At 37.6% G+C, this 13,134-nt stretch overlaps 1 protein-coding gene across 1 annotated transcript; it reads left to right on the top strand.

The window, feature by feature from the left end:
* Positions 1-4,141: 4,141 nt before the first annotated feature.
* LOC121382150 lies at positions 4,142-11,399 on the top strand. The gene is made up of 2 exons (XM_041511661.1): positions 4,142-4,317; positions 10,656-11,399. The coding sequence occupies exon 2, from the start codon at positions 10,665-10,667 to the stop codon at positions 11,352-11,354; it is 690 nt and encodes a 229-aa protein (XP_041367595.1). The 5' UTR covers positions 4,142-4,317; positions 10,656-10,664; the 3' UTR covers positions 11,355-11,399.
* The last annotated feature ends 1,735 nt before the right edge of the window (positions 11,400-13,134 follow it).

Genomic DNA, 13,134 nt, shown 5'->3' with positions numbered 1-13,134 from the left:
GCAGAAAAGATGTGGCTTAAGATAATAATTATGGTAACTCTTCCCCCCCCCCAACCCCCCCCCCCCCCAAAAAGAACCCCTACAAAAAAGAATTACAAAAACCCCCAACAACCCCGAACGAAATGATCAATTCAGGAATAGCCCTCGTGTAATTTAAATAGGTCATGCTTAATCTTTATAAGCTCCTAGCTACCCTATCTTAAGTTTCTAATTTTCTTTTTATTTATATTCACGTTTGTATATGGTATTATAATGAAATATGCATACATATATACATTACATAGATACATACATGTATACATACCTACATACACACGCGCACACACACACACACACACACACACACACACACACACACACCACACACACACACACACACACACACACACACACACACACACACACACACACACACACACACACACATACTTACATACATACATACATACTTGACTCATAACTATTTTATTAAATTAATATCACCGTGTCATGTTTTAATCAAGTGCTGATGATTTTACATTATATGAAGAGATTTTATTTTTCGATTATTTTCTATATAAAATTACTTGATGTTCATAATTACTAATTTGTTTATATATTCTTGAAATGAATCTATTATTTACACACACATATATATATATATATATATACATGTATATATTATCACTTTAAAAAATCTCAATGTTGCATGTTTTTCGTTTTACTCATCAGACCTCTCGCTTGTTGTCAGAGGCCTGATTATAATGTATTTTAAAATTAAATATTATACATTTTATCTTCTTGTCTGTTTTTTCTTCACTTAATTTTTATTTTAATTTTAAAGTGAACTTGTTATGTTATTTCAAAAAACAATATTTTCTCTTGTGAACATTGAGTGGTAGGCCTATATTCATCTTGCATATAAACAAGAGCCAGGCTACTTCCCCCATGCCCCCAACTTTGAAGATAATGCATTGCATATCATTACATATAATTATTAGTTCCGATCCGAATATTTGCTAACTCAGAGGCGGATCAGGGGCGGGCGGGAAGCAGGGGCCCGCCCCTTCAAAATTTTGCGACAGTTATAATTTTATTAAATATTAATTTTCATTTTGTTACGATCCCCTCCAACCCCCCCCCCCCCCCACGAGTTCCATTGGCATTCTGCCTCATGTCATTGCCCCCCCCCCCCCCCTTGGATTTTCTGGATCCGCGACTGTAACTAATTTGCTATTTGAAATATTTCAATAACATTTTGAAGTATTCAAATATGTTAGATTTTTTGTTAGGCTGTATGGGAAAATGACTAAATGAGCTAGGGTGGGGGGTTAGATTGTAGAGGGAAATGACTAAATACGCTGGATATTCGCCTAGGGTTTCATGTCGATCAATCTATGTTATATATAGTCATATAGTTATAGGGCCTATAAAGTGCACAAGTCGCCTGTTAATTGACATCTTTCTTTTAATTTCAAGAATAAGCACCACCTTGTACATGAATGAGAGCCCAAACAAGTAAATGCTAGAGTAGAGTATCATGAAATATATATTTACAAAATATTTACTTGTCAGTTTAATATGAAAGAAATAATCGACGAAAATAATTTTTATTCTATTTTTTTTTTACACTAATTTTTGTAGTGATAACTAGTGACATTCAGGTGGTTCGCACGTTTAGTGGGCAGTTCAAAGTGTGTCTCGAAATAGTTTAAAATAGTATAACAAAATTATACCCCCCCCCCCAAAAAAAAAACCCCAACCCCCAACAAAACACCATCAAAAGAGAAGGAAGGACATGTTTTATCGGATTATAATGCTAAACGCCCAGTTTATAAGACTTGTGCTTAAGATTCCAATCCGCAATAATTAATGGTGAATTTAGTTAGGTCCGGCCGAGAGGTTGGGGGGGGGGGGGGGCAGGAGCAGGAGCAGGCGAACCGTTTCCCGTAAACATATTCATGTGTCATTTTCTTTGAGTTTAAAAAACAAATCATCAGGTTTGTGCATTTACGGGTTGGTCATGCGCTCTTAGTCCCATAGCCCTCCCCCCCCCCCCCCCCCCACCGCAATATTTACTGGATCTGCCCCTGCGGCCAGGTCATGGCTGTATACCGCACTGGTGACGAATTGAACTTTAACAACATTGTCTCTCGCTCATATTTACTACCAGTATTCCAGTTAACACATGTTCTGGGGGCCCCATTTCATGCCCGGTCACCCCTTCCATAAACCATGTATCCGCCCCTGAGAACAAATAGGGAAGCATAAAAGAAATGGAACTACATTTCTACACCGATAGTAATTACTATCATGATTCCGACTAGTGTACGTAGTTCCACTTATATAACCTTTGTATTCAGTGAAGATGGTAGTCTCCTAGGACTGAGCAACGTCGTTAATAGTATATACAATTACACTGAGATAGTCCTATATAAGACACAAAAATTCAATCGTTTCTAATCGGATTTCGGATATGTTGTTCAACCAGAAAATACGTTTGGGATGATATGAAAATAATTTCTATACCATTTTTTCCCCCGGATCAAACCCTTCAACGACTAGACTATTTATCCTGCGAAGGTTAGAATGGTGAATGTAACGAGGCTCTATCAAGCTGTATTCGCCATTCGCGCGCGCGCGTGTGTGTGTGTGTATGTTTGTAGACTGTCTCGGAGAATCCCTGTTTCAAGTTTCAGACATGTTCAGACAAAACTCTACAAATCTGTTATTTTGTGCAGACTGTCCCAGAGAATCTGTATCAACTTTCAAAAATAATCTTATCAAAACGCTAGGAGAAAATACATGTTAAATGTAGACAGGGGCGTAGCGTGAGCTGGACCTGGGGGTGTTCGAATATGAACCAAGTGGACCTGTTCTATTTTGTTTTTACACCACCAGAAACTCCATATATATATAAACCTGTATGTTTTAGTTCTGAAAGCGGTGTGTGTGTATGTGTTCCGTCCGAACCCCCCCCCCCCCCCCCAGCCTACGCCCCTGGTAGATGTTTTAACATTCAGTACAAACTCAACTGTTAGAAATAATCCTTAAATAAATAATAATTTACTCCTATGCATTAGCAGAACCAAGATTTTATTGTTTTATAGTTATATATGGGGCGACAGGAAAATACACACACACACACACACACACACACACACACACACACACGTGCGCGCGCACACACACTCCGGCTTCGCCAGTGCTAACGGGCGCATCGTAGTCTTGATCAGGAGGTGGTGTAGAATATGAACTAAGTGGACCCTTTTATCGTCATGTTTCCTGAACACATGAATTGCCTAATATTGCACTGAAAGTTTCAGCGGGTAGTCGGGGTTTGTCCGACCCCCCACCCCCGACCCAGCTTAGTCATACTGAAGCTAGACCGATTTATTGTAGGTGTTATATATTACAAACACCAGAGGCGGATGTAGCCCCCACCTCCCACACACACACTAAATTTTGTGAGTTATAATTTTATTATATATTATTATTTTATTTTTTTTACGATCCCTCTCCAAACCTCCCCCAAAGTTCCCTTGGCATTCCGCCTCATGTCATTGGGCCTCCCCTAAATGGATTTTCTGGATCCGCCACTGAACACATTATTAAGGCAGGCGCGTTTGCTGGAATTTAGCAGGGTGTCTATACTGTGGCAAGCGAAGTCGAGACATGCTCCCCGGGAAAATATCGTGAGAAAAAAACAAGAAGAAAAAAATATGCTTGAGCAAGGTGGGGAAGGAGGAGGGGGTCAACCCCTCAAAACCCACCCCTTCACAAGCGCCTGTAAATAGTAAAATGATCAACACCACGTGCCAAACGAAATCAAACCCCTAAAGTTGATTCACAAATCAATAAATTAATAAATATTCTGGTGAAGACAAACGTTTTTTTTAAACATTTTATTCATATATGTTTATAAAATTCAAATGACATCCCAGAAGTATATAACCAAAATACATGTCTTATTTACAGGACAATCTATTTTAACGTCACCGGCAATGTACTTTCAACGTAAACAAGCCATTTATAGGCAGTATTGACCTTTGACCGGGTCTGTTTCCGGAATGTTGCGCATGCGCAATTCGGAACTCCGAAGTCTATTAATAGTCGAATAGGGGAAAGCTTGTCAATGTGTACCAAATGACGTCATCACGATTTTGTAAACATGATGACGTCACTGATTTTAACTATAGCTTTTATTTATTACAATGGGTAAAAAATATAATTTTTTAACAATAATTCTTCTGTATTTCGGATTTGCTTAAAAATCAACTTCACCATATTTTGAAATTCGATTCAATTTCGCCATCAGGCTTGCGATTTATTAATTAGGTAAGTTATTCTGAAAAAAAAGTTTTTGTTTTTGTCCAGAATCATAACAACATCAATAACAAAGTGAACAACAATATGCCCTTGACTCGAGCATGCAACCTGAGCCTGATGTATACTTTTCAGGGGCGTCGGAAGCAATTAAAAGTTGGTACGGCCATGAAAGTAATGTATATAATCTATACTATGCGAGCGCCATAGGCGCGAATCCACACTGTCTGGAGGTATGCCTCCCACCTCCCATTCCCAAAATGTTAACAACTACGATAAATTGCTCTCCAACCTTTCTTTTTCGTTAGATTTTACCCACATTTTATCCAGACAGAAATCTTGATAAAACCATTACAGTGACACAGTAAAGTAAAGTTTGTTTTATTTAACGACGCCGCTAGAGCACATTGATTTTTTATCTTATCATCTTTTAGAGGAAACCCGCTGTCGCCACATAGGCTACTCTTTTTACGACAGGCAGCAAGGGATCTTGTATTTGCGCTTCCCACAGGCAGGATAGCACAAACCATGGCCTTTGTTGAACCAGTTATGGATCACTGGTCGGTGCAAGTGGTTTACACCTACCCATTGAGCCTTGCGGAGCACTCACTCAGGGTTTGGAGTCGGTATCTCGATTAAAAATCCCATGCCTCGACTGGGATCCGAACCCAGTACCTACCAGCCTGTAGACCGATGGCCTGCCACGACGCCACCGAGGCCGGTACACAGTGACACAGATTCCGCATACTAGATGATAACCATGTCACCTATATCGACTTAGCTGAGATCGCATAGGGCAAAAAACATGTAATTTTGTGCCGGCTGCCATTTTTACGTTTTATGAAATACTCTCTAAGAGGGATGAAAGGATATGACTTAATCTAACAACGTCATAACATGTTACGATACAAAAGCAAACGTGATGACGTCATATTATTTTTAAAATTTGTTTTGTTTAAAGATACTACTAGAGAACATTGATTTTATATTAATTATGTCACTTACTTTGGAGGCTTTCACCCCTCTTGAAGACTATTCCATAAAAAAAAAAAAAAAATAGCAGTCGGCAGAAAACTGCATGTATTTTGGCCTATGCGATCTCAGCGAAGTCGACACTGGTGACATCGTTACAGTCTCATATGTGGAGTCTATGTCACTGTAATGGATTTTTCACAACTTGTGTCTGGACAAAATTTGGGGGAAATGTAATTGTAATTAAAGGTAGGAGAGTAATTTATTGTAGTTGTTAACAATTTGGTTCGGACTTTAGTTCATCAAGATTAACCTCAAAGGCAACATTGGAGGTTAATAGTCCAGGAGCAAGGTCGATTTATCTATGTCGGAGAGTCAGGAAGGTTTGAACATTGATACTTTTGTAAAAAATATGTGTAGATTTCAGATCTGCAACTCTTACTTATCTAAACCTGTACGTTTATTGGGAAATTTGCATATTTTTAATGGTACGTCAAAGTCAATTTGTGTTCGATCTGCTGCTACCCAAAAACAACAGTTCACGGGACAGACATCAAATTTCAGTTATAGGGAAGATGAAACTCTTTAAAAATGTTTTTAGTGATGCTTAATATTCAAACTTTCCATTTTGATTTGCTAGACTTTCATAATTGGTCAATTTGAGTCAAATGAAGGTCATTGTTTCTGAATATATAATAGATATGATTACATTAGATAGGAAATCCGCTACATTTTTCCATTAGTAGCCAGGGATCTTTTATATGCATCATCCCAAGAACAGGATAACACATACCACGGCATACTATGGGGAATCTTGATATTAAAATTAATTTATCTTGAAACAATGTGTTTTAAAACATTAATGGTACTCATGCTTATTGAGATCTGTGCAGGGTAAGGTTTATGGTGAGGGTAGGTACCCACACTTAATTGAGCTTTGTTGAGATCTATGTAGAGTATGGTTTATGGTAAAGGTAGGTACTCATGCCATTTTGACCTTTAGGGTGTTATTTTAGAAGCTATTTGGGGTCAAAATCGAAATGTTTATTTTGTTTTATCTGTAAGTCTAGGTTCCCAAATGATAATTTTCTTTTCTTTGGGACTACGTAATTGTTCAGTTTTGTGATTTTAGATGGGAAAGTCTACTTAATCAAGGGTTTTACAGAACTACTTACAGTAATAAAGCAGGACGGCTAATAATGTCCATTACGATTTGAGGGGTATCCGCGCGGTTATCACACAATACCCTGTGATCTTAATAAAAGAGGCACGTCTTTTTAGTGTGTCTAGACACATTGTCTGGGGACCGTCTAAATATACACCTGCCAATCAGGAACCACAGGTACAGGCCACGGAAAGAAAAGACCAATTAACCAAGAAAACACTCCGGTTATTATTTCAGTACGTGGGTTAATTTATGTACAAAACATAAGAGAGTTATTTCAACACTTTGACAATGGTGGTTTATTTTATATTGAAAAATAATATATACTTGGTGCTGGCTTACTGGGATGGATATTATTACAGAACATTGCGATGCATCCGCAAAAATCAGGTGTGTTTTTTTTTTTAGTTCGAAGACTAATTCCTGACGTCACACGTTAGGTATTACGTAACCATCAGCTCGCCAGAGAGCGTATTCACTGGGATGGTACAAATTGGCTGCATCCGTTATATATAATAGCCGTCTCATTTAAGCGTTTTATTAATTAACTATACGATTATACTGGTTGATATTAAGCAATAATGTGCATTGTATATCGTTGACTACGCATATCAGGCCAAATGCCTTAATTGTCTCCTCCTTTAAATAAAACATTTCCTTCCATACAAATTATCAACTGGTTCAGGAAATCCACAATGTCTACTGCGATACGCGACATCAGTGTGTTTCAAGTGGAGTATGTCCTGCCCAGTATTTGATGACTACCCAAATGGTATCAAAGCTTTGTCTTTAGGGTGACCAAGATAGCCAACCATTAATAGTGTTATGTGTCTGTCTGCATTCAACCACAACTCGAGAATATGCTTCATGCCTGGATGAAATATTGTGTATATATAGCTGCGTCATAATTCCCTATTTGGTTGAATGTGCCATTTTTGGATCCTCCACCATCTCCAATGATGAGCCCATACTTAAAAAATAATGTAACCCCATGTTCCATAGACTATTGAATAGAAAACAAAACACATTGTTACTCTGATCCTGCATGATCAACTCGGATAATACTTAAGGCAAGGGAATGCTAAGTAGAGTGGTAATTTGTAGACTGAAAGGTTTCTTACATTACATGTTTGATGGCTATGCTCTGATCTATGCATTAAACAAACCAATTGCAAACACATTTGTCAACATAGTTTTGGAAAAGATTAGTGGTTCCACCAGAAAGGATGATATTATCTTTGACACTCATATTGAGAAACAATACATAAAGGTACCAACACAAATCTAAAGAGTAGGAAAGAGAAAGGTAAATTTTGCAAAATTATAGATGTGACATTCATTTAACACAAGTGTAGTTCCAAAGTTTCATTAATTATTAATGAAACCAACAATGTTCTTCCCATTCTTAAAGAGTGGAACTGTTGTGGACCTCCTGAACTGAGGTGTATGTATGTTGTGTGTATGGAGCTACTGAATCAAATGTTGGGATTGATACTCAGGTTAAGGATATTATAAAACAACCCAGAAGTTCTGAAATACTTCCATCTAGCAAAGATACCAATGAGTTATGTGAGAAAACCTATATCCAACCATACATATTGGTACATGTGAAAATTCTATAAATTGATAGTGGTCTAAAACCTGCATTAAGATTTTTGGGGAAAGATGTGTCACACGAAATGAATATTGTCAAATAAACACATTTTTAATTCCAGATTCCTCTTAGTTTATATGAATATTGAAATATATACTGATCAGTTAGTCATAATCAAGAGTAAACCTTAAACAACACTTTTTAGAAAAAAAACTTACTATCATAGATATTAAAACAATGTAACCGAAATATTGATTTTGACATGCACTGACATCTAAAACCACCCCTAAAGTGACCTTTAAATGTCACAATGGTGTGAAAACCTACCTTCACCATAAACCTTGCCTTAAACAGATCTCAATACAGGTAAATTTTGCGTGGATTCCTATCCTCACCATAAACCCTTACTCTCTATAAACATCAATAAGCATGGGTACCCATTTCTAACAAATCTACCATTAATTATTTCTAACATATGTTTTAGACATTAGTAAACACATAATTTCGAGAACAGTTGATTTTTATATCATGTTTCCCTATAGTTTGCATGTAATTGTAATATATAATATGCCATTATAATCTGTTTATGAAAAGCGAACTTTAAGTAGCATATTTGTAAAAAGCCCTACCCGCAAATGACCCCAGAATGATCATTAAAAGTCAGTTTCGCATGGGTACCTCTCCTCGCCATAAACTCTACCTACACTCACCGTGTAAAGACCACATTAAGCATGGGTACCCATTGCTAACAAACCATGCCCACAACGTGGACATAACACATTCAGAAATTATTATCTTTGATTAAATTCTGGATCTGCCCCAGAAAGACATAATTTCGAGATCAGTTGATTTTTTAATCATGTTTCCTTATAGTTTGCATGTAAATTGTAATATATAATGATCCATTATAATCATATTTATGAAAAGCGAACTTTAAGTAGCATATTTGTAAAAAGCCTTACCCGCAAAGATAAGAAAAATGTAACTTAACTTCCACTAATTTGACCCCAAATGGCCTTAAATGACCCCCAAATGGCCTTAAATGACCCCCAAAATTACCTTTAAGGGTCACCTTTGTGTGGAAACCTCACCGTAAATCGCACCAACCCTCAACATAAACCATACCATGTACAGACCTCAGTAAGCATTGGTACCCATTTCTAACAAACCATGCCCCAAAATGTAGACGTAATAATTTCCTAAATTTTATTAAATTATGGATCTGTCCCTGAAATTTCAATAAGGAAGCACCCCTACTAGATGTGTAATGATAATATCTATAAACCAAAGTCATAATATGACCATTATTGATCAATATTATTGAAAAGAATGAAAAGAAACCAATGATTTGTGTCATTTACAGCATATTATATATTCAGAAACAATGACCTTCATTTGACCTTGAAAATGTAGGTCAAATTGACCAATTATGAAAATCCAGCAAATCAAAATGGAAAGTTTGGATATTTAGCGTCACAAAAAAACATTTTTAAAGAGTTTAATCTCCCCTATGACTGAAATGTGGAGTCTGTTCCGTGGACTATTGTTTTTGGGTAGCAGCAGATCGAACACAAACTGACCTTGACGTACCATTAAAAGTATGCAAATTCCCAATTAACGTACAGGTTTAGGCAAGTAAGAGTTTCAGATTTGAAATCTACACATATTTTTACATAAGAATCAATGTTCAAACCTCCCTGACTCTCTGACATAGATAAATCGACCTGGCCCCCGTACTATAATCTTGGTGAACTAACCCATCCCCCAGATATGTTTTTTGGAAGTCATGCAGAAATGGTGCCATTTCTGCTCATTAAGTGAGGATTTTTTCCTGTCAAATTATTCCATATGTAGTAGATTTGAAGAATTTGAAGAATCAGTATTACTATTAAGTAATTCATCGATCGGAAACTTCAAAGAGCAATCTATTAATTTTAGAGTTGTATAATATAAACATTTGATCGTCGTTCGCAAATTTATATATCTTATCCAAATCCTATCTGATGGCTATAACTCTTGATGAGTTAAATATATCTTAAGATATCTTCAGTAAGAAAAAAAGTAAAAGTGTTTTGGAAATTACAAAAAAGAAAAAAAAGAAAAAAAAAAAGGAAACAAAAAGCACAATTTATGTGTGGAATTTATAATAAAAGTAATGTCTCTGTTTAAAACCACAAGTTTAAAATCTCAACGTTTCGTCAAATAAACATAAAAACAGGAGTTCAGCCTTTAAAACCAGTAGGATGAAAACAGTTCAAGTGAAACATTCGGCTCAGAAATAACGTGTAGTACATACCATAGTAAGAAAATGACGGTGGAGACTATAGATGAATTTCGATCTAGTATTTACACTGGCGTAGGAAGCGGGAGGAGGGCAAGGGGGGTATGTGACCCCCACTTTTCAGTTATTTTGCTTTATAATAGTGTAAAAGTGTGTAAATATAAAAGTGTGCCCCCCTCCACTTTTTGGCACCTTCCTACACCACTGGTTTATTACTAATGAACCAAACAAGCATAAATACAAACATATAATGCAACAATATTGGTCAAATTACATTATAATGACAACAAAAGTGGGGTCGGTGTTATAATTATCTATTTTGTTGTACATTTTAACAGTAACTCAAAATGGGATCTTTTACGTCACGCAAACGTAAAATTGAAATATCCTCGAGTAGTTTACCAACCAGCTCCATGTCTGAAGTAACTTCTGGAATCTCCACTGAAGGCACCATTTCATTAACAGAGGAAAAAAAGAAGTCTAAATTAAAGTTGAGAAAGAAGACTCGCGAAAAATCCAAAGGCTCTGGTAAATCGGATCGTGCGCGTTCACCATCTCCTCGGGGTGCCACAGGTGGCGCGATGTCTTCCGAAGCGTCCGTAACCAACGCCAGTGAAACCTCTGATACGTCGGGTCGCACGTCTCCAGGATCTCCTCCAGGTGCTGTAGGTGGCACGCTGTCTCCCAAAAAGTCCATGTCCAACCTCATTGGAACCTCTGATGTCACGAAGTCTAGGCCTCCAGTACCCCCTCCTGTTACTAGGGGCAACGTAAGATACATCAAAGATGATCACACGGAAATGTGGAGGTACGACGTCGAGTTACGTTTATACATGGACATCGAGCAGTTTTGTACGAAGGAACCGGAGACGGGGGCCACGAAGTACACGGATAAAGATTTTACATTGCAGGTTGCCTTTCCGGAAAAGAAGGAAGGTCTGAAGTGGCTAAGGCCTGAGGTAAATGTTGATAAGATTATTCATCGTAATGCATGTGTATTGATTCGTAAGACCGGCCTCGGTGGCGTAGTGGTTTAGTCATCGGACTACAGGCTGGTAGGTACGGTAGGTTCGCAACCCGGTACCGGTTCCAACTAAGAGCGAGTTCTTAAGAGCTCAATGGGTAGTCGTAAGGCCACCACACCCTCTTCTCTCTCATTAACCACTAACCAACTAACAACTAACCCACTGTCCTAGACAGACAGCCCAGATAGCTGAGGTGTGTGTCCAGGACAGCGTGCTTGAACCTTAATTGGATATAGGCACGGAAATAAGCTGAAATGAAATGAAATGATTAGTAAGAAAAACGTTATTATCTGTTCGGGGGTAGTTCGAGTGTCCTCCAAGCTCAGTAAAAAAGAGTGCTTTGTTTAATGACACCACTGGTGCACATTGATTAATTAATCATCGGCTGTTGGATGTCAAACATTTGGTAATTCGGACATGTAGTCATCAGAGGAAGCCCGCTACATTTTTTTCCTAATGCGGCAAGGGATCTTTTATATGCAACATCACACAGACAGGATAGCACATACCACGGCCTTTGATATACCAGTCGTGGTGCACCGGCTGGAACGAGAAATAGTCCACTAGACCCACCGATGAGGATCGATCTCAAACCGACCGCGCATTAAGCGTGCGCGTTACCACTGGGCTACGTCCCGCCCTTTCCAAGCTCAGCTGCCCTATGGATATGCTGAGCCAGGGCTAGAGATTACTCTGTATAACAGATTGTCAAATTTTTTTATCAACTATTGTGTCTTAAATGCACACAAATCTGACGTTACAGACGTTTCGTTATTAATTTTTTTTCGGGCTTATTCATAACATTAATCTAGCATGTTAATGGTCACCGATTAGCACCCTTATGACATTAAAGTAGCATCAGGGTTTCTGCCAGAGGGTAAAACGGCTATGGCGCCATACCCCAATTTGTTGGCAAATTTTATTAATATTATTAAATTTTTTTTTACAAAATTAATTACTCTTAACCTGTTTTCTTTCTGGGGAAGCCGCCCATACCCCTTGTTGACTGTGATTGCATTCAATTCCATAGCGCCATACCCATTTTTTTTTTAGTGATTGGCACAAACACTACAAAGAAGAATATCGACATCACTCTCAGGATGTGTGTTTCGGACAGTGGTGTCCGGTATCATATTGTGGCGTTTGTACAAGTCGAACAAACACAAATATACATTAAGTTTAATGTTGCAAGTGAACTCCAAGATATTGAACGACCCTTGAGACAGACACTGAGTTTGGTTAATCTACAAACCTTTATTACTTTTGGATAAAGTTACAATATAACGAAACAAGACACTGTGACGTTGGCATGGGGAAATAGCCTTAAACATTAAGACATACATTTTTTTTTTTTACTATTAGAGCCGTTTTTGATAACTGAAATCATTTTCTCATATTTTTAAAAACGCATGTGCGTCTGAGAAGTAACAGTTATGGAGTTGAGTTTTAGTCTATTTTTAGAGGGTATTTCACCAATTCAAAGTCAGAGACTCATGTTTCACTCAATTGTAACTTTATTCAAATGTGTTACAGGTTTTTAGATTAACCAAACTTAGTGTGCATTTTCATGGGTTGAAACTAGGGTCTCATCATATAAGTTCATATTATGAATTAGGATCTCATTGAGCAGAATATTCTTTTGTTAATTAGGATCTCATTTTAATTGTGATTGACCAGCCTTGGTGGTGTCGTGGATAAAGAAAGAAAGAAATGTTTTATTTAACAATGCACTCAACATATTTTATTTATGGTTATACGGCATCAGACATATGGTTAAGGACCACACAGATAT

The sequence above is a fragment of the Gigantopelta aegis genome, chromosome 9 (genome assembly GCF_016097555.1).
Source record: "Gigantopelta aegis isolate Gae_Host chromosome 9, Gae_host_genome, whole genome shotgun sequence".
NCBI classification, from domain to species: Eukaryota; Metazoa; Mollusca; class Gastropoda; order Neomphalida; family Peltospiridae; genus Gigantopelta; species Gigantopelta aegis.
The sequence above is the reverse complement of the archived record's forward strand: the minus strand, read 5'-3'. Positions and strand labels throughout refer to the sequence as shown.

Coding starts and splice junctions, on each gene's coding strand:
- LOC121382150 (XM_041511661.1), top strand. CDS start 10,665: ATGGGATCTTTTACGTCACGCAAACGTAAAATTGAAATATCCTCGAGT.